Raw genomic sequence first — 26,146 nt, 5'->3', positions numbered from 1 at the left:
CAGCATTTTCCAAAGGAGGCGATTTCCCCAGGCAGACTGATTCGCGACACATCGAACAGGAAGCGCCAGCGGTTTTGCTCCCTCCTGAGTCACAGCAAGGGCTCATTACAGATGCCTTTGTCACCCTTGGAAAGCAGACTTTCTGTGTGCACTTCCACTGCTCCCTCCATCCACAGGGTCCTACTATAGGACAAATCCTCATTACTCTTGATAGCACCGGTTCGCCACGCTGCTGGACCCGTCTGCCTACACACCTGTAGCTTTCCCCATGCTCCCACAGGACCATCATCGCCTCCAGCACCCAAACCTAGAGTCCCTTCACCTCCCAGCATGGAGCTCCATGACTGAACCCCTTACAGCTGGCACGTTCAGACTCAGGGAGGTACTCCTAGGCAGCAGGCAACTTTCCACTAGTGCCATTTACCTGGCCAAATGGAAGACATGTTTCCATTTGGCCTCTCCAGAAGGGAATCCCTTCAATGGAAGCCTTGATCCTCCTTGTCCTGGACTGTTTGCTGCAGGTAAAGCTGCAGGGCCATGAATACAGTTTCACGTGGTGGCAGTCTCAGTTTTCATCCCTGGCTCAGCAGGCCCCATGTTGTTTGCTAATCTGATTGTTGGCCATTTTCTCAAAGTTCTGGACAGACTGTCCCCTCCTATGAAACAGCTGATCCCTTGGACCTTAATTTAGTGGCCTCTTAGCTGATAGGTCCCTTTTTTAAACCACTAGCAACATGCTCTCCTCCTTTATCTTTCAGGGAAGGTGGCTTTCAGCGGGAAAGGTGTCAGAACTGATCGTTTTAACATCTGAGTCCCTTTAGATCTGTTTTTTTTAATAAGGACAAAGTCTGGCTTCAGCCTCACCCATCATAGAGCCACAGAACCCCAGGGCTGGCAGAAACTTCAGGAGGCATCGAGTGCAACCACCTGCCCAAGGCAGGACCAGCCCCAACTCAATCATCCCATTCAGGGCTTTGTCAAGCCCAGACTTAAAAACCTCTAGGGATGGAGGTTCCAGCCCTCCCTAGGGAACCCAGCCCAGCACTTCCCACCCACCTAGGGAAAGAGTTTTTCCTAATCTCCAACCCAGACCTCCGCCACTGCATCATTTCTTCCTGAAGTGGTTTTGTCTTTTCATGAGAATAGTGGTGTTCTTCCTCAAGTGCATGCTAACGAGAGGGAATGGTCGTTTCATTTCCTGAACGTTAGATGTATGCTCGAGTTCTACATTGGTCAGATGAATCCATTTAGGAAGTCGACTCAGCTCGTTGCTGTTGCTGCTGCTGCTGCTGCTGCTGCTGCTGCTGCTGCTGCTGCTGCTGCTGCTGCTGCTGCTGCTGAGAGGGGGTGAAGTCCCCTGGTCTAATCACAATTAATTGTCTCTTGGGCTAGACATGAACAACACATCTTGAAGGCAAACAGTTACAGAGAACACCATTTCTTGGTTTTGGAAATGGGTCGAATTGGGTATCATTCGAACAACCTTTCTCTTGCTAACAAAATGGTACTGAATACGACAAGCCTAGAACAGTTATTTATATATGTATTCAAGAACAGGTTTAAAAATCAGCCTTTTAAAATGATACTTTAACACAGACATGTCAGACATGCAGTCCTCACAAAATTTAAGTAAGTTGGCCACCTTGGGGATGGGGGCAACAAAAATGATGAGGGGTATAGAACAGCTGCCATATCAGGAGAGATTAATAAGACTGGGTCTTTTCATCTTAGAGAACAAAAATCTAAGGGGGGATATGATAAAAGTCTATAAAATCATGATTGGTGTGGAGAAAGTAAATAAGGAAAAGTTATTTATTTGTTTCCATAACACAAGAACTAGGGTTCTCCAAATGAAATGAATAGGCAGTAAGTTTAAAGCAAACAGAAGGAAATATTTCTTCACACAATGCACAGTCAACCTTTGGAACTCCTTGTCCCAGGATGTTGTGAAGGCCAGAACTTTAACAGGATTTTAAAAGAGCTAGATAAATTCATGGTGGATAGGTCTATCAATGACTCTTAGAGAAGATGGGCAAAGATGGTGTCCCTTGTCTGTGAGAGGCTGGGATTGAGTGGGTGTCCGGGAATGGATCACTTGATGATTACCTGTTGTTCGTTGGAGCACTTGGCTTTGGCCACTGTCAGAAGACAGGACACTAGGCTGGATGGACCTTTGTTCTGACCCAGTCTGTCCCTACTTCTATTCTTATGTAGTTAAATTGTGGCCTTCAATTGACAATGCTGTGTTATCAGGCAATGCTCAGAACAGGATACCCAATTAATTTTTGAGTGTTACAGATAACTATAAGTGGAAGGCGCACTTCAAATTGATTTGCCATCATTGGCAAAAAAGTAATTTGGTGGAACTGATTATCAGCTTTGTTCATTATACCAAAAGAATTGTCACGAGGCAGAGCATCCAGCCAGAAATTACTCAAGTCCATCTATAAATGGTCCACACATACTTACATGATATACATTATAATTAACACTAATCAAGTAACTTATTACAAAATCTTTGGTTTTAACTTTGGTCTTGAATTTTCAGGCATCGATAAAGAGACTCTGAATACTGACTAGTAGCTGAATCTGTGTAAATACCAGCGGAGGGGCACTGGTTAAACTCAGTGCTCAGCGGCACTTTACAGGCTATAAGAAGGGCACCCGTAAAATGGATCAGGCATGTTTGGGGAGGAGGTGCAGCAGAAGATGCTGGGACAACAGCCAGCTGTGGATGAGACTGGCTTTGTTAGGTCCCAGGGCCTCATATAAAGAGAACACCTACTTTGTCTGTCATATAGAAGCACACACTGAAATGTTTGTTGCCCTTTAAAGCAGCGTTTCTTTGAGAACAGAATTCAAAATGGCCACCCTTAAATGGACAAGCCTCCCTTTTTTTTTCTCGCTCAACTTTTCCCTGGGTTTCCCCCCAACAAAAAATTCCTTGGTGTTGCCCATAAAAAAAAATTGTTTGGTGTTCCTCAGTCTTAAAAAGTTTAAGAAACACTGCTTTAAAGCAATACCTAGATGTCATCTTTGGAAAGCAGATGAATGTGTTTGAAACTCTTTTCCAAGGGGCACAGGACTTGCACGACCAGTTCTATGCATCCAGAGTACCTTGTGCTCTCAGTGATCTATTGGCACATGGTCACATGATGGGGAACTACAATACTGCAGAATGGATTGAGCACTTTTAATTAGGCTGAACTGGCAAATCAGCCAGCTTCTGAGATGGTGCAGTGATTTCTGAACATCAGTGAGTCTTCACTGCTCTTGCTTTGATCGGTCAGGACTGCTAATTGGAATTTACACCTTGCAGCACTGGAAGACTTTGTGAAATGTTTTTTCCCCCAGCTCTTCTGCGTTGGTTGCCTGGGCCCTTGTGACAATAAAAGGTGTAGAGAAGTCTGATGCTGACACGGGAGGAATTTTGAAAAGAAAATTGTCTGTTAAAAATCACGGCTTCTCTCTGTGCTCTTGGTTCAGATGAAGCTAAAAAACATGGAAAGTTTCCACTGCAAGTTAATTGAGGGTAAGGAGGGAAGTGGAAGTTGTGGGCATAACACAGCTTCCGAATGCTAGGAAAAGCTGGGAAAGGGCAGCCTTGGAATTACAGCTGATTTTGAGTGAAACAGTAAGTGTGGTTGGGGTGTCTTCACCACAAGTCACCAAGCACCTTCTAGACTCATCAACATTATGATGAAAGAGCTAAAGATGTCCATTGCATAGATACCTTTGGTCATGACTTGTATGAACCCTTCAAAATCCAAAGAATTGTGGGCTCCACTCAAGAAGAACTGACTAAAGTTGAGCTTGAATGCAAAGAAGAAAGTCAGACTGAAGGTAATAGGGACTATTACAGAGTTAACTACAGACAGGTCATTCTTTTGCTTGTCTCCTGGTAATGTCCAGATCTGTGTGATTTGTGTGTGACTTTGGGGAAGTGTGAGTTCTCCGTGGTACCACAATTAATGTTAAAATCTGACCAAACAAGGTCTATGTTCCATATAAAAAGCAAGATAATGCACATCTGGTATAATCTACCAAAACTAGAACTAGGGACAATGTAACCACAGGCAGCCATATGTGGCAAGGCTAAGGTGCAAGTTCTTGACAAACCAGAAACTCTTTAATGTCAGCAAAGATTTGCATGGATGCTTCATTATGAAGCCACAGAGAAGGTGTTAGACCTATGACAGAGTACACTACATGTTTGACATGTATGCTGAGGAATCCATTAAAAATATTACCAGAAAGAAGAGACGTCGTGGTAGGGAATCCAGGCCTGCCTGCCATTTTGGGTCCTGTCCCAGGGACCCTATAGCTGACTTCTCTATCTACCTCCCTGGGCCGCTCTCAAAGTTGATGGGAGCCACCCTACTGGGGACAGGTTGCTTCGAACTGCATCAAACTCTTGCACGCAGGGGACATGCATCTTCGACTTTACAAAATCGGGTGCTAAAAATTGATCTTAATAAATTTGACTTGATCTCTCTGTGTAGATGAGGCTGCAGTTGCAGTGTGGGCACCTGATGAAATACTTAGTTCTCTGGTCCTGGTAAAACATTCTGTTGGGCTGGTATGAGAGGATACGCTGTTGGAAAGGGTGGTGAGATGAAGGGTCTAATGGATGGGGTTCAAACAGAAAAGAAAGCTTGTGTGTGTTCCGAGTAGGCAAGCTTCATGTAAACGCACTGGAAATGAAGTAATGACACTTTCCGTGGTTCTGGGCACTTATTAACTGATTACTGCACTGTGTGTCAAGCTGTTGGACTCTTTCATGTTGCAGTTGTAGGATTCACTTTGAAAGTTTTTCTGTCTTTAAGCTTGAATTCTTAAAGCCTAGTGCTAAAATAAAGGAATCTAAAGTACAGGGTTGTTGTGCTATAAGCCAGAGCTACAGATACCTTTCAGGCTAAAAAGAAACCCACTCATGATGTGCATGAATTCAGTGTCTGATAATTGATAATGCAAAGCAAAGCCCCTAAACCCAAAGGGAAAGAGCTACCTGTTACTCTGTGTGCTGTTCGTAAGGGTTCTGGTGTGCCAGTAAATGTAAACAATGCTGAATTAATTTTAATTCCAAACTCCTGTGAACAGTTGATTAATTTTCTAATGTTTTTTCTTTTTGGCAGGGAACTGTCAAAGTTTAAAACCTATGTAAACCCTACAGAGCTGAGAAGATCCTCTATTCATATTTTGCTGTCTTTGTTGCCTCTCCCTCATCATTTTGGGACCATAAAATCGGAGGTAGTAAATTAGTATGATTGTTTTCTGTGAAATGATTTTGTATATTTTGCCAGCATTTTCAGAAATCTACAAATGTTACATGAGAAGATGCAGAGCTGACTCAGTGGTCCCCTGATTTGTCCTGTGCATGAAGGGCTACGGGTTGGGTCTTTCTTCCCGATCGTTAGGTATGCAGAAGCAGCAGGCTCAACTCTTCAGGAGCTGTAGGGGATGTGAACGCAGATGGCACATTGTGCTTTCCAGCATTCCCTCTGGCTAATAGGAGAAGCGTTGCCGTAGGAGGGGCCAGGGAAGAAATTTGTAGGGTTGGATATTACTGCGCTCAAGTGTGATGTCAAGGCAGTTGAGTTTGAGGAGTTAAGCCTATCGCAGTCTGAATATTGGCTATCTTAGAAATCCCCAGGGTTCCTCTATTGTCGAAGAGATGAGAGAATTGAGTTACTTTTGACTAGCTCTGCTTTCTTCATTATGCTGCAATTATACCAAGGCCAATTTTGGTATCTAGTTAACTGCTCCATGTTCACTGACCCTCTTGTATCCAGCTCTTCGCTTCTAGAGAAAATGTCTGTAACTCGGCAGAGTCACTACTTTCATTATGGGTTAGTTACATTGCTTAAATTGTAAAACTAACCAAAGAACAGATGCCAACACTCTGAGATGACTGAATCCATGGCCATGCTAATCGATATTAAAGGAAATGTGTTCTTTCTTCAGGTTGTCCTGGAAGGAAAATTCAGCAATGATGACAGCTCATCATATGATAAACCAGTGACCTTCCTGTCCCTGAAGTTGAGGCTTGTGAATATATTAATAGGAGCTTTGCAAACTGAAACCGACCCTAACAACACTCAAATGATACTAGGTTATTTGAATTTATTTATTTATTTGTTGTTTTCTGGTGCAGAATAAGAAACCCCCTAAACTCTGAGTTCTCAGTGTTGTACAGCAGCAGGACACTGTGCAAACTAACAGGGAGCATGAAGACTTAAACAGTTCTGTGTTGCTATTCAAGCAGAGGGAGATAAGGTTCCTGCCATAAGTCCCTTTGCTTAAGAAGATCGCTGAGTTAGTCTGTTACAGAAAAAAACACCAAATGGTCTGGGAGCACTTTATAGACTAACAAAACATGTAGATGGTATCCACGAAAGCTCATGGTACCATCTACATGTTTTGTTAGTCTATAAAGTGCTACCAGACCATTTGTTGTTTTTTTTACTTAAGAAATCACTCCCCTTGCACTTCTCAGCAGGAAAGCATTCTGACGGAGACTTGTTTGGTAAGGGTTATCCTCATTTCAATCTTAGGTACTGTATCCACACAGCTAGTGCATTGGGCCCTCTGCACATGTAATTCGATGTATCAGATGCTAGAACTGTTGTAGCAGCTAGAGGGCAGAATCAAGATCAGGATCCATTGAACTCTGCACTGTGCTTACACATAGTCAAAGACCATCCCTGCCCAGCTCCTTTAAAATCCGTGTCACTTGCCTTGTCTTTGTAAAGGTTCCATAGTTTTCTGCCGTGGATAAAAATCCCATCTCTATGATGCGTACTTTCTAGGCTTGCACAGTATATTTTTCAGCTTTAAGCTCAGAGAGTTTTTAATGGAAAAGGAGGTTGAGCTCTTTAAGATTTAAAAACAAAAAAGCTTTATTAAAAACAAAGGCCTTCCTGAGTTAAGAGCATAAAACTGCTCTGTAAATCCAAGGGAATTTAAAATAGTTTACAGCACAGTTAGAGCTAGTGTTCTAGTCTCTGTGCTGAATTTCGGAGCAAATTCTAATAGCTATCATAAGCCCCTAACTAGATCTTTTATAAAAGCGAGCACTGACACATTGCTTCAGATAACTGCTTTTCATACATTTGAAATGTAAGCAGTTCACCTCTTATTGGGTGTTTTAATGTTGCAGGAGCGATGTTAAATATTGTTCAAGATTCAGCACTTTTAGAAGCCATTGACTGTCAGATGGAAACGGTAAGTTTTTTATGAAAGCTGAACTTTTAGAAAAACGTATTACTGGATGATACCTACTTTTCCAGGCTAGCTAAGCTGATTCCTTTAGGGTTCACCTTTTTATTCTTCTAGTGCATCTTCTAAGAGTGTTTTCAGATATGCTGACTAACCTATTCAGTCATCCTCTCATTCATCCTGATTTCAATCTGCAGAATGGTGGAGAAAGTAACCTTCTGAAAAACCACCGTCGCACTAACAGTGGCATTAGTACAGCAAGTGGAGGAAGCACAGAGCCTACAACTCCTGATAGCGAGAGACCAGCACAAGCACTTCTAAGAGATTATGGTAAGGAGTTAAGCTTTGCTTTGTTTTTTCATTGCCATGATACCTCAGTTTTACATATCTGCTTTCCAGGTTATGTTTGATTAATGAGATCTTTCGATACATTAACTTTCATGGACATTTTCAACCAAAGGTGATGGGTATTGGGGTTGCCCTTTGGATATGTCATTAACTGCTAAATCTTGCTCCTATTTGTATGCATCTGTTACCTTTCAGTCTTGTTATAAAGTGTTTTGTTAGTATTCTTACAACAGTAAAACTAAATTTGAAAGCTTATGAAAAATGGGCAAGAGGCTAATAAATTGCTCATCTTTGTAATACCTTAAACACTAACAGATTTATTTGGCCCAAAGGGATAGTTGTGATAGTCTGTATCTGCGAAAACAACAAGGAGTCCTGTGGACATAAGCTTTTATGGGTAAAACCCACTTCATCAGATGAGTTAGAAAGGAAGTTACAGAACTAGGGGTGTATATATGAGGAAGAAGTTGCTTGTGTTTAATGAGACTAATTATGTCAGAGTAGAAGTGAGTCATTTACAACATTTGGTCTGGAGATGTGAATATCCAGAGAAGGGAAATTGCCTTTGTAATGTGTTAACCGTTTGAGATCATTATGATCCTTATTCAGTCCTAAGTTGATGGTGTTGACAGCTGAACTGGTGTTCATTTGCAAATTCTCCAGTTGTAATCGGGGTTTAAAATTCTTTTGTAGAAGAATGGCTACTTTCAGATTTATTACTGAATGTCCAGGGAGGTTAAAGTGTCTCCTACAGGTTTCTGTGTGATACCATTCCTGATATCTCCTTTGTGTACATTTATCCTTTGGCACCAAGACTATCCGGTTTGGCCCATGTACATGGCAGAGAGACATTGCTGGCACTTGATGGCATAACACATTAGTGCATGTGCAAGTAGATGAGCCCCTGGTGATGTCGCTGATGTAGTGAGGTCCTGTGATGGTGTCGCTTGTGTAGATCTATGTACAGAGTTGGCAACAGAGTTGGTTGCAGGGGTAGGTTTCTGGCTAACTGTTTCTGTGGTGCTTTGTGTGGCGCTGGTGAGTATTCGCTTCAGGTTAGAGGGTAGTCTGTAGGCGAGGATTGGCCTGTCCCCAAGGCCTGTGAGGGGGAGGGATTGTTTTCCAGGATAGGTTGTAGATTGTCAGTGATTCACTGGAGGGGTTTGAGTGGGGGCTGGAGGTGATGACCAGAGGTGTTCTGTTTGTTTACCTTGTTTGGCCTGTCCTGAAGCAGATGACTTCTGGGTTCTCGTCGGGCTCAGTCAGTCTGTTTATTCCTTTCCCCAGGTAGGTATTGAAGTTCTAAGAATGCTTGTTAAAGATCTTGTGGTATTGGAGCAAATACAGTGGATTGCGTGACGTGTCCTGGATGAAAGCTAGAGGCGTGCAGGTAAGAATATCGCTCAGCAGGTTTCTGGTATAAGGTGGTGATTACATGACCATCATTTATTAGCATTGCGGTGTCAAGGAAGCGGATCGCTCCTGTGGACTGGTGCAGACTGAGGTTGATGTTGAGGTGGAAATTGTTGAAATCCCGGAGGAATTCGTCAAGGGTCTCCTTCCCGTGGGACCATATGCTGAAGATGCCGTCGACGTAGCGTAAGGAGAGGCAGGGTGCGAGGCGACGAGAGCTGAGGGAGGCAACATTGTTCAAGGCCAGCCATAAAAATGTTGGCATATCGTGGGGCAATGTGGGTACCCAGAGCAGTGCCGCTGACTTGAAGGTATAAAGTGTCCCCATATCGGAAATGGTTGTGGGTGTGGACAAAGTCACAGAGCTCAGCCAATTTATTTGGGCATAAGCGTTCATGGGTAAAAACCATCCTCAGATGCAAATGATGACGTGGGTTTGACCAGTGAAAGCTTGTGCCCAAATATGTTAATTTTAAGATGCCACAGGACTCCGTCTTGCTTTTGCAGATACAGACTAACGCCGCTCCCCTCTGAGACCTATCTTTGTAATGTATGTTCGGAAGCCTCTGATTCTTGGGGTGGGTCCCCAAGTAGCATAAATAGCTCCATTGATTTTTGGTGCAGATGTGACAATTTACACAAGCTGATGATCTGCCCTTGTTAAAACTTAAAAAACAACAAACGGTCCCTCAGCACCTTAGAGACTAATAAAATGTGTCGATGGGATCATGATTGTTCGTGGGCATGGCCCGCTTCTTCAGATGTATCACAGTAGAAGGATTCTGTCTTGAATGTTAATTATGGCCCCATAAAACAGGATATTAGCTACCCAGACCACTTGGTATGACATGTTAGAATTGTGTTTTGCTTTGATACAGTTTTGGGTTGTGTGAGGGTTTTTGACCTGATCATAACATCAGTCCCTGTACTGTGTACTAAACGGATACGCAGTGATTCAGCTGAGTTTAGTGAAACCCTGGATTCCCATTTGTATCCATTTGTTTGTCTTTAGTGATTTTACTCCATGTTAATTGGATGCGCCTGAGAACAGACCACTTGAATGTGCTGTCTGTAGAGTCTAGGGGCCTTGTCTTACACCACTGAAGATAAGTTTTTCCACAGACTTCAGTGGCAGGGGAAATCCATGTGTGCCTAGGTTTCACATCAGCTGCTGAACAGTGTCTGTGCAGGATCTGAGTTTTGTCTGGAAATGGCTTACTGCTTATCTAAATGTAGCTTTTTCAGCTCATGGGTTTGTTTTTAATATGCATGTTTTAATTGGTATGAATTTGCACTGAGGCAAGTGCTTTTGGCATATCTCGTGCAAAGTATCTGTAGGGTTCATAATGACCTATCTGTATGTTTCAGTTACTGAATTCCATAACTATCATACAGTCTGAAGATTCCAGAGGGGTAGTCTATAACAGGAAAAACTTAAAAACAAATAGCTTGGTAGCACCTTAAAGACTAACAAAACATGTAGATGGTATCATGAGCTTTCGTGGGCACAGCCCACTACAGATGAAAGGAGTATTAGAAGTCCAGATCCAAGAATAAACCAGGGAAGTGGGGGGGAGGGAGAAGGAAAAAAGAGAGGGGGGGAAGAGAAAAAAGGAGGAGAGGAAAAGAGAGAGACAGTGAGTAGATGGTTCAAATAGTTACAAGAGGCTGATAAGAACCATTAGCACCTCCATTGTTAGGAGGTTGGTTAAGTCATTAGGATGTGGAAGATTGTGCGAGCCAGTCGATATCCTGGTTCATACCATTTGGCTGATTGTTCTTATCAGCCTCTTCTTATCAGTCCTGCATGCGGGACTCTTGTGCATTTCAAATTGGAAGCACTGGAAGGAGCCTGGGGTCAGTGGGGGACTCAAAGTCCTGCACTGGCCCCAAGCTCCATGCTGCGCTTCCTCTTTGAAATGCACGAGAGCCCCCACTGGAACGCTGCCTGGGGCCAGCAGGGAGTCCCCACTGGCCACAGGCTCCTCCTTCCAGCGTTTCCTCTTTGAAGTGTTTAAGAGCCCCAGCAGGGACTCTTGTACGTTTCAAAGTTGGCCGCCACTGCGCCCCTGTCCCCTCCCATGGAGCTGGGGGGAACCGGCTTTTAAGGCCCCCCCCAGTTGCCTCTTTGTGATAGAGACGGCTGGGGGGGAAGCGACTAGTGTGTCGACTGACCGATAAGCCTTTGCTTATTGGATAGTCAGCTAGTCGATTAGTCACTTACATCCCTACTTCCCACACAGTTCCACCCCCTCTCCTGTGCACCCCATCCCTGCTTCTCTGCCTCCGCCTCAGTGCCTCCCGAAAGCCACAGAACAGCTGTTCGCGGTGAGAGGGAAGCACTGGGCCAGAGGGGAAGGAGTTGATCGGAGGGGCTGGCAGTTGGTGGGCGCTAAGCATCCAATAACTTTTCCCTGTAGGTGCCCTGTCCCAAGAGCTTCTCTTTCTGAAATCAGATCTCCCCCCCCCCTCCAGTCTTAAAAAATCCAACCTAAGAGACTCTCAACTATGAACTAATAAAGACAGCAGGCACCGAAACCCTTTCATTTCAAGCTTTTGGGTGCAGGAAAATCAGATGTAAATTGAAATAATTGTAATGCCATTGCCTCTTTTCTCCAGGCTTAATTCCTTCAGTAACTGGAGCTGTTTTTTATGAAATGCTGTAGTGATTTTCAGCACATATTTTAAGTAGAATGGTATCCTATTTGTGCATCATATTACTGTCTGAATTAATTGAAGTTATGAGCACTCAAACTACGAACTCTTACAGCAACTTAAACGCTATAGTGAAAAGTTCCTATATGAAGTAAACCTGCTGTTAGCCATTCCACTGTTCCACAATTTAAATGTATTAGCTAGTATTATGCAGCATGCAGTGGTCACCTATGATGTGTGTTTGGATGATTTATCCTAACTGCATTCAAATGTGTGTATAAATGCATAAAGATTGTCTGCTCCGAGTAGAAGCTAGTCTGATTTAGAGAGATAACATGCTGGATTTATAAACCAATTAATCCATGTGAAAGTCACTAAATCTCTAGCTTCTGAGACGTACCTAATTTTGTTTTCTGTGCTTTATTATGGCTGCTTTGGCCTGTGCCTGGCAGATTCCTTTGCTTATTGTTACTAATGCTTAGTTATTTTCCCTCCCTGTGGGGTGTGGTATTGGGATTATATCCTAGCTCTTAATACAGATACAGCGGCTGGATTACTGATTCGCAGTATTCACCTGGTAACACAAAGACTCAACTCACAGTGGAGACAGGACATGAGTATCTCCCTAGCCGCATTAGAGCTGCTTTCTGGATTGGCAAAGGTGAGAGCTGCAGTTTCACTTGTTTTGGTTTGATGATATGTAGGCACAGGAGTCCTGCAGGAAGAACTCTGGTACTGCTGACTGCAGTACGGAGCATGTCTTGCTGATATTCCTAGCAGGAGTTTGTGGGCTAGATAATTGTATCATTCAGGCTTTTAATGAGCAATCTTAGCTTAAAAGGCTACCACTGTGCTGCCTTGGAAACTTGAGTAGGGCACCAAGCCTATTTAAAAATCCTTACTGTAAAGGCCAAAGCCTGGTTCCCTGTTCCGTCCTGCCCTGGACACAGTCACTCTTGCAAACAGATGCTATTTTTAATGAGGAAAATAGTATCTTTCGGTCTGAAACTTGTATTTCTGCTCCCCTGGCGGAAGTCAACGGCCTGCTTCCCTTCCCGGTTGAGTAGTTGCACCAATCAGCTTGCCTGGATTTTGGCACTCCAAATTGTTTTAAGTACCAGCTAGGGCAGCCAAGCTGGGAAGTCTTGCAGAAGTCCAGTGGTAGGGTAAAAAACAAAATGTCCTTTTCTGCTCAATTTCCCCCTCCTCACCTCCTCCTCTCCCCCCCAGTTTGGAATTTATGGCTTCAGCCAAGCAATGTCCCAGCGTTTTTAGGGCAGCCAGGATGGATGGTTCGGAAATGCTGAATTGTCTCATACTGTCACGCTCAGACTCTGCTTCTGACTCCGCCCCTGAGAGGGCGCGTCACATTGTTACCTTTCAGTGGGTAGTCGGCAGTAGGGCACTTAGGGTACGTCTAGACTACATGCCTCTGTCGCCAGAGGCATGTAGATTAGGCTACCAGACATAGTAAAATGAAGCGGCGATTTAAATAATCGCCACTTCATTTAAATTTACATGGCTGCCGCGCTGAGCCGACAAACAGCTGATCAGCTGTTTGTCGGCTCAGCGCGATAGTCTGGACGCGCGGGTGTCGACATCAAAGGTATTTGTCGACCACCCAGGTAAACCTCCTGGGATGAGGTATACCTGGGTCGTCGACAAATACCTTTGATGTCGACACCCGCGCGTCCAGACTATCGCGCTGAGCCGACCAACAGCTGATCAGCTGTTTGTCGGTTCAGCGCGGCAGCCATGTAAATTTAAATGAAGCGGCGATTATTTAAATCGCTGCTTCATTTTACTATGTCTGGTAGCCTAATCTACATGCCTCTGGCGACAGAGGCATGTAGTCTAGACGTACCCTTACTGGTAAGACTTGAGTCCCGTTTGGGCACCGATGGCTGCTCTGCTACTCCAGTCCCTGAGCATGAGGGCGGAAGAGATTCCGACGAGGACTCGGCGATACGAGATGACCTCCACCACGCCTGGGGAATTCCAGGCCTTCTGGAGCTCAGATGGAATCAGGACTTCTGGGAGCTGCAGCGGTAAATCTTCAAAGCTGTAACTTCCTTCCTGTGGTTCCAGTGTTGTTCTTGGCTTGGCTTGAGGCTGGAGAGAGAGTGATCCTCATCTTTGTGCACAAGAGTTAGTAGCAGGGAATTGCTTTTCATATGGAATGAACTGCTGCATTGGGCTCCTAGGGGCACCCCATTTCTTCTTTTAAGATGGAAGCATTTTGGGACAGAGTGCCTTTTACCGTGCGACTGTTCAGGCCTAGCCTGAAGGGCTCTCGTACTGGTTGTGCCTTCTGGGGGCTGCTTTCACATGGAATTGTAGGGTGGGGAGGGACTTTGAGCAGTCCTCTAGTCCAGTTGCCTGTACTGAGGAAGGGCCAAGTAACCCTAGAGCCGTGGTCACCAACCCGTCGATTGCGAGGTGTTCGGGCTCCCCCGCCTCCCACTCCCCCCCCACTCCCGAGAAGCCCCACTACCTACCTCTAGTGTAGTGCTGGCTTCCCGCGGGGTGGACGGAAGTCCTGTCTGAAGCTCGCGTCACTTCTGGGGGCTCCGGATGTGAGCAGGCTGCTCCCCTCCCACAGCTCTGTCACATGCCGGGGGAGGGGGCATCGGCTCCAGAAGAGGAGTCCGGTGGCTTCCCTGGGAGGGGTGAGTTGAGTGCAGGGATTTCCCTGCGCTGCGGGAGCGGGGGTTGGCCCCGGGGTTTGGCTTGGGGAGGCTCCCGCAGGGGTTTGGCTGCGTGGTGGGAGGGGAGTTTGGCCCTGGGGAAGGCACCCACGGAGGTTTGGTCCCGCTGCAGGAGAGGCGGCTTGGCCCTGGGGCAGGCACCCGGGGGGGGGGGGCGGGCCGGGCCACGTTGTGGGAGGGGGTTTGGCCCCGGGGCAGGCGCCTGCGGGTATTAGCCATGCTGCGGGGGGGGGGGGAGGAGTCGGGCCCTGAGGAGGCACGTGCTGGCTTCCCTCTGCGGCAGGGGGTGGAGAATCCTGGGAGGAGGCAGATGCAGGGGACTCTGCTGCCACTGGCACCCCACTCGCCTGTCCCCAGCTACAGAACTCTGTCCCCACTCCCCTGTCCCCAGCTTCAGAACTCTGTCCCCACTCCCATCCTCACTCCCCAAACTCTGTCCCTACTCCCCTGTCCCCAGGTACAGAACTCTATCCTCTCCCCTCCCAGCACCCTGTTCCCTCTCCCCTACCCCCAGCCGCAGAACTCTGTCCCCACAAAATGTATAATTATAAATGCTTCATTTTAGATTTAAATATGAATAAAAACAGACCATTTATTTCCTAACTATAAACACGTGATTTTAATTTTATATATCGCATAATTTAAAAATAAACTGTTTATCAGAGTGTGTAAGTAAGGGCTGGGGATAGCAAGATATGGACAGGAGACTAGAGAGGGCGGGGCTTCATGAAAGGGGCGGGGCTTCAAGGGTGGGGCGGGGCAGTAGATCTTCACCTGTTCTGAGATTTAAAAAGTGATCTTGGATGTAAAAAGGTAGGAGACTACTGCCCTAGACCATCCTCACCTGTGTTTGTCCAATCTGGCTGTGTAAACCGTCACAGATGGGGATTCCACAACCTTCCTTAGCAACCTGTTTCAGAGCCTAGCTCTCCTTTCTATTATGTTTTTAACCTTGTATCTCCCTTGCTGCAGATTAAGTGAATTACTTTTTGTCATCTCCTCAGGGACATGGACACAGTACTCCTGATGAGGTCTCCTCAGGGCTTAATTTGTGATGCACTATAATCCCCACATGCTTTTTGGCAATAGTGCTACCTAGCCAGTTATTCCTTCAAATTGTGTAAGCACACCCTCCGCCCTCCACTCCGTTTGTCTTGAAAATGTGGAAAAATGCTACACCAAAGGCAGACCCTTGCAGTGTCCTCCCAGTTTGACAGCAAACCTTTGAGAACTACTCTTTGAGGATAGTCATCCACCCCTTGTGCGCCCACTTGGTGGTCATTTCATCGAGACCACATTTCTTTAGATTGCTTCTGAGACTGTCGTGTGGGACTCTCTCTCAAAACTCTATGGCCAGATCCGTGCTCTGGGGCCACAGTGGCTGTGCTGACATAGCCTTGTGGAGTAGCTGCAGTCTCCAGGGATGGAAGGGGTTTCCCTCTCACTGTAGGACCCCAAGCATCAGTACAGGCAGTCCCCGGGTTACGTACAAGATAGGAACTATAGGTTTGTTCTTAAGTTGAATTTGTATGTAAGTCGGAACTGGCTCCAGATTCAGCTGCTGCCACTGAAACTGACCCGGGGCTGACTACAGGAAGCCGGAGGCAGAGTTGCTCTGCCCCCAGCTTCCTGGAATCAGCCTGATCAGTTTCAACAGCTGCTGAATCTGGAGCCTGGGACAGAACAGTTTGGGCGCTGCCCGGTAGGTTCCCACAGGACCAACCCGGCAGCACCCCAGCTGCTCTACCCGAGGCATCCTGCAATAAAAGCCTGGTCTGCTGGGGGGGGAGCGCACTAGCTGCACCCCCTCCCCCCCCGAGCAGACCAGGGAGACCTGAGCAAAGCCGCACAGGCGGAGGGACCCTGCTGCCCGTGTGGCTTTGCTCCTTTGCCCCCGACCAGGGAGACCGGGAGAAGCTTTTCTCGCCCTGGAGGACACGGGCGGCGACCCGCCGCCCGTGAGCTCCAGGCCGAGAAAAGCCCCATTCGTAAGTGCGGATCCGACATAAGTCGGATCCGCGTAAGTCGGGGACTGCCTGTACTAGTTCAATAGACGCATCCTTCCACTGACCCAGCTGGCATAGCTTTGTCACTTAGGGAAGTGGATTTTTCCTAGCCCTGTGTGCCCCTGCTGTGCCAACCTACAGTTTAAGAATGGACAGGCCTTGATTTACTGAGATAAATCCCATCTTCTCATTCTCCCCCTCCCCTGTCACTAGGCCAGTAACCCTGTCAGGTAAGGAAATGAGATTGATTTGACATGGTTTGTTCTTGACAAAATCCTGTCGGCTATTACTCATCACCTTGCTCTTCTGTAGAGGCTTAGAAATTGAGTGTTCAGTAGTTTTGTTCCAGGATCTTTCCAGGCCTCTAGTTCCCTAGGTCATCTTTGTTCTCCTTGTTTAAAGCTAGGTACAATGTTTGCTCTTCTCCGCTGCTCAGAGACGTCACCTGTCCTCCAAAAATAATTGCTAATGGTTCTGAGATAGCAGCAGGGAGTTTAAGGATCCTGAAGGAATTTTATCAGGCCTGATTTGATCTGGAGGATCTGAGTGTGGAGGGCTTCCTTGGTGGGGAGATGGAGCTTGGAGGGGTGGAGGGCCAGGTGCACCTGGTCAGGGCTCAGTGGGGTGGAGGTTCTGGTGTGTGGGCATTGTCAGGGTAGTCCAGCTGCAGAGGGGATGGGTGATTTAAGTGAGTCTAGGTGCAGGGATGGTGGTTCAGATGCAGGGGGGTGGGCTTGGCCGAGGAGTCTGGATGCAGGTGGTGAAGCTCAGCAAGGTGAATGACCTTCATTCTGTGCTGGGGGGGGCAGTGATGGCTCTTGTGGCTTCCTGTGATTTCCCTGTAATTTTCTGCAGGCAAGCAAAAAAATCTGTGGGGGACATGAGTACTGCTTGTGCAGAGTGGCACAGAATTCCTGCAACTGTACTATTCATTGTGGGTATGTCTACACTACCCCGCTAGTTCGAACTAGGAGGGTAATGTAGGCATACCGCACTTGCAAATGAAGCCCGGGATTTGAATTTCCCGGGCTTCATTTGCATAAGCGGGGAGCCGCCATTTTAAAATCCCCGCTGCTTCGAACCCCGTGTAGCGCAGCTACACGGGGCTCGAACTAGGTAGTTCGGACTAGGATTCCTATTCCACAAGGTGTACCGGTAGTTCGGACTAGGATTCCTATTCCACGAGGTGTACCGGTAGTTCGGAATAGGAACCTAGTCCGAACTACCTAGTTCAAGCCTCGTGTAGATGTGCTACACGGGGTTCGAAGCAGCGGGGATTTAAAAATGGCGGCTCCCCGCTTATGCAAATGAAGCCCGGGAAATTCAAATCCCGGGCTTCATTTGCAAGTGTGGTATGCCTACATTACCCCGCTAGTTCGAACTAGCGGGGTAGTGTAGACATACCCTGTGTGAGGCATCCAATAGCAATTAACCTTTTTAGTAAAGAGGAAAGCAAAATAACATAAGAGCGGCCATACTGGGTCAGACCAAAGGCCCATCCAGCCCAGTACCCTGTCTGTCAACAGTGGCCAATGCCAGGTGCCCCAGAGGGAGTGAATCGAACAGGCAATGATCAAGCGATCTCTCTCCTGCCATCCATCTCCATCCTCTGACAAAAAGAGGCTAGGGACACCATTCCTTACCCATCCTGGCTAATAGTCATTTATGGATTTAACCTTGATGAATTTATCTAGTTCTCTTTTAAACCCTGTTATAGTCCTAGCTTCCTCAGGCAAGGAGTTCCACAGATTGACTATGCGCTGTGTGAAGAAGAACTTACTTTTATTTGTTTTAAACCTGCTGCCCATTAGTTTCATTTGGTGGCCCTTAGTTCTTATATTATGGGAACAAGTAAATAACTTTTCCTTATTCACTTTCTCCACACCACTCATGATTTTATAGACCTCTATCATATCTCCCATTAGTCTCCTCTTTTCCAAGATGAAAAGTCCCAGTCTCTTTAATCTCTCCTCATATGGGACCTGTTCCAAACCCCTAATCATTTTAGTTGCCTTTCTCTGAACCTTTTCTAATACCAGTCTATCTTTTTTGAGATGAGGAGATCACATCTGTACGCAGTATTCAAGATGTGGGCGTACCATGGATTTATATAAGGGCAATAAGATATTCTCTGTCTTATTCTCTATCCCTTTTTTAATGATTCCTAACATCCTGTTTGCTTTTTTGACTGCCACTGCACACTGTGTGGACGTCTTCAGAGAACTATCCACGATGACTCCAAGATCTTTTTCCTGATTAGTTGTAGCTAAATTAGCCGTAGCTAAATTAGCCGCCATCATAATATATGTATAGTTGGGGTTATTTTTTTCAATGTGCATTACTTTACATTAAATTTCATTTGCCATTTTGTTGCCCAATCACTTAGTTTGGTGAGATCTTTTTGAAGTTCTTCAGTCTGCTTTGGTCTTAACTACCTTGAGCAGTTTAGTATCGTCTGCAAAGTTTGCCATCTCACTGTTTACCCCTTTTCTCCAGATCATTTATACATAAGTTGAATAGGATTGCTCCTAGGACTGACCCTTGAGAAACACCACTAGTTACTCCTCTCCATTCTGAAAATTTACCATTTATTCCTTGCCGAGGAGGAATAACGGTAGTTTGAATTAGGGGCTTTAATTCGAACTACATAGTCCATGCCGCGTGTAGCCGCAGGCAGGTAGTTTGAACTACGGGCATTTAAAAATGGTGCCCACCCGGGAACATGCAAATGAAGCCCAGGATATTTAAATACTGGGCTTCATTTGCAAGTTCGAATGCTTACATTAGCCGCCCTAGTTTGAACTAGGGTGGCAGTGTAGACATACCCTTACTTATTATCTAATATGCACCTTACTAAGCATAACAGGTTTTGCCCCCACATACTTGCATTGCTCTTTTGTACTCATCCCTAGTAGTTCATTGACCTGCCTTTTAAAGGATTCCTTTTGCATCTTCAAGTCCTTAAGAACTTCCTAATGGAGTCATATTGGCCCCTTACTAATCTTCCAGTCTTTCCTTTGCATCAGGGTATTTTATTACTGTGCCTTTAATGCCAACAGATGTCTGATAGCTAGTTTCCCATTACTGTCAAGTCTTGTGTTTGGGGTTTTTGTTAGCTATTCTAAAAATGCCTCATCCTCTTCCTGATTTGGCTGTGTGTAGAAGACACCTATGACGAAGTTACCCCTGGTGTCCCCCCTCCCACCTTTCAGTCAACCACATCTCACTTCCTTCTGGACCTCAGAACAGTGGAATACATTCTACAGACTTTTTCCTTTGTCTTCTGTCTGGCCTTCACAAACAAGCCATATCCTTCCAGACCAATAGTCCAGTCCTGTGATACCTTTTAAGTCATAATATAGCTTAAGTACTAAGTCTTCTAGTTCTTTGTTCCCCACACTCCTGACATCTGTGTACAGTATAAGCATGTAAGACGTTGAGCAGATTTACCTCCATGATACTTCCTTTTTGCTTCTTCTATGACCTCATTGTATCTTAGGAACTGTTACGGTGTGTTCTCGTTCTCTCTCTCTCTCTGCTTATCTTTGGGTAATTGTCATTTGCCCCTTGAACCTAATTTAAAGCTTCCCTCGCTAGGTGGTCAAGTCGGTGCGTGAAGATGCTCGTTCCCTATTTTTCCCAGCAGCCTTCTGTCCTGGAGCAGCATCCTATGGCCAAAGAAGCCAAAGCTCTCCTCTCAGTGCCATCTGTGCAGGCACACGTTCATACCCAGAACACTTCTGTCCCTGCTGGGTCCATACCCCAACTGTGAAGTTGGATGAGACTGCCACCCACCCCTTCACCCTTGCTCCCAGAGCCCTGCAGTCACTGCCAGTCTGCTCAGGGTTACACCTGGCGGTATTGTTAGCGCCCGCTAATAACAGAGCAGTAGCGAGACCAACGAGTCTTGGCAGCCTTTCTGTACCATCTTGGACGCAGGCAGCAACTTCCTCGGATGTCAATTCAGGTCAGTAGATGCCTCCATTCCCCTCAGAACGGGGATCCCCAGTGACCATCACCCTGTGCTGCCTCTTGCTCAGGGTGGTGGCTCTGAGCCTCCCACCCTTCGGGGTGATGGCTTCTCTTCCTCAGCCAGGAGGCCTGAGCATCTCCTCTTGCTAGCACAGCATCCTGTGTTCAGACCTCAATGGCCTGGGTGAGGGTGGAGCACTGGGTGAAGGCTGTCTGTGCCTCTGGCTCAGCGCAGTGTCCCCCTCACCAGAGGCTGACGCAGACTTCCCCAGCTGCAAGCAAAGCACTGACAGTGCCAGGCTCCAGCTCCCTGCTGCAGGTACCAGGGCTGCCTTGTGTGAGACGGTGCGGCTGAACTCAAGGGGGCCGATTGCACCAGGGCTGGCTGTGTGAGGAGAGCTGCTGTTCTCCACCTGCAGGCTATAGGTTGTTTGTGGCCCCTCTGACATCTTCAGGCCCATACGGTTTGTACGTCGGGTGGTGAATGCAGCCCACGCCCCCGAGAGCTGTGTGTGTGGTGAGTCGGTGGAGAAGCACGGGGCTGGAGGAGGAGAGAAAGAAGCACAGCTCTTTAGCACCCAGCCCTGTGCCTCTCGGTTGGTGGGACTGTGCGCCACCTTCCAGCATCTTGGGCTCTGTCTCCAGAGTTGTCCTGCCAGGCCAGAAGTTTCTTCCCAGGTATATGCTGGGGAGTTCCCCACTGCTGTGCCAGGTGGGGACCTGGCAAGAGAAGGAACTACTGCTGAAAGGGTCTGCTCCCCAGATCGCTTTCCTTCCACTTCCTCTTGCCCTAGGAGGGAGTAGAAGTGTTAATTGAAGACGGAGAGCGCAGTTCTGTGGCTGGAGTGAAGTCAAACGAGAGAGGGTGGTTAGTGATGCCAAAATCCAGACCAGTCGATTGGTCCAGTGACCTGCATGCAGAAGCTAACAACCCATTAGTTCCAGAATAAGGCTGAAATCCAACTCACAGCAAGGCCTCTAGTAAACTGGTGTCCTCCGTTCCTTAGGTGCGCATTACTACATATTGCAGTAGGGTTCGTGCTCAGTCTTTCCCCAGAACTGTGCTGTTCTGTTGCAGATCAGCATTGTATTAAACCTGTCTTACTCCCAGTGCTTCCATGTCTGTCTGAGCGGTGCTGGCCTGTTTCTGTGTCGCGTAGCGGTTAGATGCTCAAAAACCCGTTTTCTCTTCCCTGGAAGAGTTCCTGGAGCCAGGCTGAGCTGACGGTGTCTCTGCGGCTTGCTCTCCGTAGGTGAAGGTGGCTGTTGATTCGGCAGACAGGAAGCGAGCTATTAGCTCTGTGTGCAGTTACATTGTGTACCAGTGCAGCCGGCCAGCTCCACTCCACTCCAGAGATCTTCACTCCATGATCGTTGCAGCCTTCCAGTGCCTCTGTGTCTGGCTCACTGAACATCCCGACATGATGGATGAGAAGGTGAGCGGCTCAGCGGAGGGAGGCGGCAGGTGATCGGCGTGCTTGCTGTTTTGTGCTGGAAGGCTTGCACACCTCACCTCCTGCTCTGGGGTACACACCCTGTGCATATTGCCAGCACCGAACAAAGGGCAGCAGCTTCAAACCCTATGACCAGGAACTAACTTGTGGCTGACTTCATGGCTAATGCTGGGGGGCCCGGAGAGGGCAGGCCGGGGTAAATGTGTTGGTGGTGTGGAAGATTCAGGGGATTGGGATACATGGAACCATCTGAGGGGTTTATGAAAATGGGATTAGGATTGGGGGGGTACAGATTTGGAATTGTAGGGGCTTCAGGGCATGTCATGGAGCTGTGCTCCCTGGACTCCGAATGGGTGGGAGCTGGGCGAAGTTGAAAGCGGGTTCAGGAGTAAGAGGGACTAGAGATACAAGCGGGAACAGGGGACCTGGGCCGGGATGGCGAGGGGACCTGGAGGCATGATCAGTCCAAACAGGGCTGCTCTCTGACAGGCCTTATCAACAGACTGACTTACACGTTCTGGCACTCATTGAAAAGACAGAAAATGAGTTTGAAGAGTTATGCTGAAGGGGTGTCTAGCTGGAGGCCAACTATCAGCCACACAAGCTGCTAACTTTCTTCCTAAAGCCTGTGCCTAAAACCGCCTTCGCGCTGCGCTAGCTAGTTCCCCAACCCTCCGAATCCCTCATTGCTCACTCTCCTTTGTCTCGCCTGGGAGGCTGGTCACAAGAGCCCTAGTGAACTGACCGTGTCAGGAAGTGAACGTTGAATAGCTGAAAGGAGAAAGGGATTTTAATTAGGTTGTTTAACCCTGTTTGATGCAGTGGAGTGGTAGCCATGTCAATCCAGGATCTTAGGCTATGACTGCACTATGCAACTTTTAGTGAGAAGGCTGTGTCACCAGCGCCCTGTCGCTAAGTCAGCACATGTCAATGCTTTTTGTCTGCACTTTTGCCAGCAAAATACTGCCATCCCCTACGAGCAGTATTTGATTTGTTGTCAGGAGTGTTCTCCTGCCAACAAGTGCATTTGCCATGGCAAAACCTTGTCATTGGGGGGGGCGGGGGGGCGGGCGGTTAAGCACCCGTGAACAAGAAAAGTTTTGTTGAGCAAGTGTAGTGTAGACACAGCCTTGGAGAGGTAAGATATGTGAGGTAATATCAATAAAAGATATTCCTTCACCCACCCCCTCTCTCTGTTTTGTCTCTCAACTCTCATTTAACTTCTCTGCCTAACATATTAGATAAAGGAAGCCTTTCTTAAAATCCAGCATCCACAATGAATTCTCCAGCAAAACCAAAGGGAGAACAGAGCTGACACTCCATACAATTTGAGATAAAAAGCAGAAGAAAAAGACCATCATCCTGCCAACTCTGTATTCATCATTAAGAAGAAAGGGGAAAAAACCCAACCTCGCGCCCTTCCCCCTCCCCAAGAAAAACCCCATACACCCACGAGACTCATGTTGTTTAGGAGGTGGTTAGCAGTAGTAGGTTTAAATAGAAGCGTAGGGTTTTCTTTGAGAGGAGCATTTTCAGATGGTGTTGCTCTATTGACTTCATTAAGAAGTTTGCCCATTATGGTCACGCTGCACCTTTTATTTTGGTGTTTGTAAATCAGTCTGTCTCTGCAGTTGCATATTTTGAACATTCTGAGCTAGTGTTTAATGTGCATCTGCAAACAGTTACTGCCTTTGTATCCACACATACCCCAGGAACACCCATGAATACACAGTGGCCCCATAACCTCACAGCAGCAAGCTGGAAATCCGTATTTATGAATGGCACCTAAACACCATTAGTATCATAGTCCTAGGAGATTTTCATTTTTGTCAGATGTCTTTCTGCAGTGACTGGGAGCTGAGCTGTTACGTCTTTGTCAGGATGGTCTCAGCAGATGTTTTGTTCTTTTGCAGATTGAAGATTTAACATAGATCACATACATGCAGTTAACTCAAATCCTCACTTTATAACTCACAGCATTAAGTGCAGGTCGTCTTTAATCTCTTTTAAAACATTGTACAGCCCCATGTCATTGGATGGCACCAGTGCAGAGCACTGTCACCTAACCATCTTAAGTCTGCTAGCATCTTGGAACCTTACTCTTTGGCCATATCTTGTGACCAGTGCATCATTGGGAATTTCCTGGAGTACCAGGGAAAATATTACTATGACTCAGAGAGTTCAACATGTGTTAGTAAACGATCTATAATTCCATGATGTTCCTCAGTGAGATACAGTAGAACCTCCGATTAGGAACTCCAGAGCCAGTCAATCACACACCTCGTTTGGAGCGGCAGAGACCGAAACCTGCCCAGAACAAATACAGGACAACACTGTGTTGAACTCAAACTACTAAAAAGTAAAGGGAAAGCAGCATTTTTCTTCTGCATGGTAAAATTTCTAAGCTGTGTTAAGTCAATTCAGTTGTCAACTCCCAAAAGAACAACTATAACATTTAAGAATTGCAAACATTTCAGAGTTAGGAACAAGCTCCATTCCAAGGTATTCGTAATTCTGAGGTTCTACTGCAAATGATTCATTTCCCCTGGAACATGCAAGGTTGACCCTTTTGTAGCAACACAGAGCTGCATCCTACCTTGCAACAGCTCCTAAGACAAATTTTCAGTCTTTGGATGCACTAACTCCCTGTGGTCTCAATAGGTTTGATGCCGCTTAGCTTTATCTGATTGAGGCCAAGAGAGCAAGCTAAGGGGGGGTTCCTTTTATATTAGGACTGGTCTTTGCCATTGCCAGGGCTAGAATCTTTAAGATGAAAAGCTGATTGTGAAGAAATAGTAGAAATGGAAAAGCTGCAACACTGGTATTCTACTTAAAACATCAAAAGGATGACACAGTCTCTGAAATGCATTGAATACAGAGCTGCTTAAATATTTGATAAAAGACTTTTTCTGGGTCACTCTCCTAATAACATCCTCTTGGTTGAGATCCACGTTAATAGAAGTGAAGAGACGGTGTGTAATTTAACTTACAAATAGCATTTAGCAGCATTCTTCTATAATGTGGTTTTGTACAAATTTGGCAGAGCTCTTGGAGGGCTCACGTGTTTGTATTCTACCATGCGTGTGTGCAGTTGGGATAGTCTTCTAGCAGGGGCCAGAGCCGCAAAGCTCACCTGACAGATCTGCATTTGAACTGAGAGTACATCGTCCTAAAGACGAGGTGAATACCTTTCGTGGCCCGGTGTGTTGGTGAGCTCATTTGAGAGGGCCATGACGGTCTGGCTGATTTCACCCACGTAGCTATTTCTGGAGCCCTTAGTGCACTGGATGCAGGTGTAGGCATGTGAAGGGTTAGCCAGTACTCTTCCCCCCCACTGGAGCAGCCCTTGTCTGCAGTGGGGGTCTACTCTGGAGCGGCCTCTCTCCCCCTTTAACTGGTTAACCAGGTAAACAGGGTTTTGCATCTCTAACAAGCAGGGCCCTTGGATCTCAAAAGGTGGGTTGTAGGGGAGGGCGTGGCTCGCTGTGGCAGTGAAGAGACGCCCGCAGGTTCTGTGTCCTCTATGATGATCTCGGGGAGGATGGGGATGATTGGTGAGGGGCCTGGAGGGAAGAGGGGGACCAGCCCCCACTGTGGGGACAGCCCCCTTCCCTCCCTGCCCCGCTCCTCCTTCCCCCAAGCGACGTGGCCTGGGGCACCAGCATGGGTCCCCCCCCACACACTCTCAGGCGGCAGGAGGGGGCATGGCTGCGCCCACTCAGCTCTGCTGTCCTGGCACCCAGCTGTGTCGCGTGGGAGCACCCTTTGTGGGGAAAGCAGAGCAGCGCAGCCGGGAGCTGAGCGGGCCTGGGCCAGTTCCTCACTGCGTACGGGTGGTAGATGTTGGATACCCTTTGCAGCTTCCAGCATGCAGCGGGATGTGACAGCTGTCAGCGGGGGGTTTCATGGGGTGCTCTGTTTCTCTGGAGTGCCCTGGGTGGGTGAAGGCTGGTTGGAGTGTGTTAAGGCGCATGCCTTAGACTTTCTGCTTCAGGCGTATTCTGGGGTAGCCACGTGCCTTGCTGCAGATAACCGCCCCACGCACACCAAGACATGGGCTATGGCCGTAGTTACAGTGGTGAGAATACACCCGAGGCATTGGCAGGTCTTTAAGCAGGATTCGGAGCTGCCTGTCTTGCTTTAAACAGTGTGCCCCTTTCCCACATTAGGGCTGTTTAAAAGAGGTGCTGGAGATCGTGGAACTGGGCATCTCAGGAAGTAAATCCAAAACCAGCGAGCAAGAGGTCAAGTACAAAGGCGATAAAGAACTAAACCCCGCGTCCATGAGGGTGAAGGATGCAGCAGAAGCTACGTTAACATGGTATGCTGTTCATCAGTATGTGTCAGCTGCCGGGCAGGCCATTGCTGCCGG

At 47.0% G+C, this 26,146-nt stretch overlaps 1 protein-coding gene across 7 annotated transcripts in view; it reads left to right on the top strand.

Annotated features, from left to right (window-relative positions):
* Positions 1-26,146, top strand: part of RALGAPB (Ral GTPase activating protein non-catalytic subunit beta) — a 118,487-nt gene that overhangs the window by 68,218 nt on the left and 24,123 nt on the right. For 5 of the 7 annotated variants that reach the window (XM_075900745.2, XM_089769806.1, XM_075900743.2 and 2 more), the window contains 7 exons: positions 5,136-5,250; positions 5,965-6,112; positions 7,160-7,224; positions 7,416-7,548; positions 12,162-12,295; positions 21,574-21,756; positions 25,944-26,095. In XM_075900745.2, the coding sequence (XP_075756860.2) occupies positions 5,136-5,250; positions 5,965-6,112; positions 7,160-7,224; positions 7,416-7,548; positions 12,162-12,295; positions 21,574-21,756; positions 25,944-26,095 (930 nt within the window). The remainder of the gene's footprint in view (positions 1-5,135; positions 5,251-5,964; positions 6,113-7,159; positions 7,225-7,415; positions 7,549-12,161; positions 12,296-21,573; positions 21,757-25,943; positions 26,096-26,146) is intronic. The other 2 variants (XM_089769807.1, XM_089769805.1) reach the window with 1 other exon arrangement.

The sequence above is a fragment of the Pelodiscus sinensis genome, chromosome 17 (assembly GCF_052426305.1).
Source record: "Pelodiscus sinensis isolate ZL-2025 chromosome 17, ASM5242630v1, whole genome shotgun sequence".
NCBI classification, from domain to species: domain Eukaryota; kingdom Metazoa; phylum Chordata; order Testudines; family Trionychidae; genus Pelodiscus; species Pelodiscus sinensis.
Note: the sequence above shows the minus strand (reverse complement) of the source record. Positions and strands in the feature narration are given on the sequence as shown.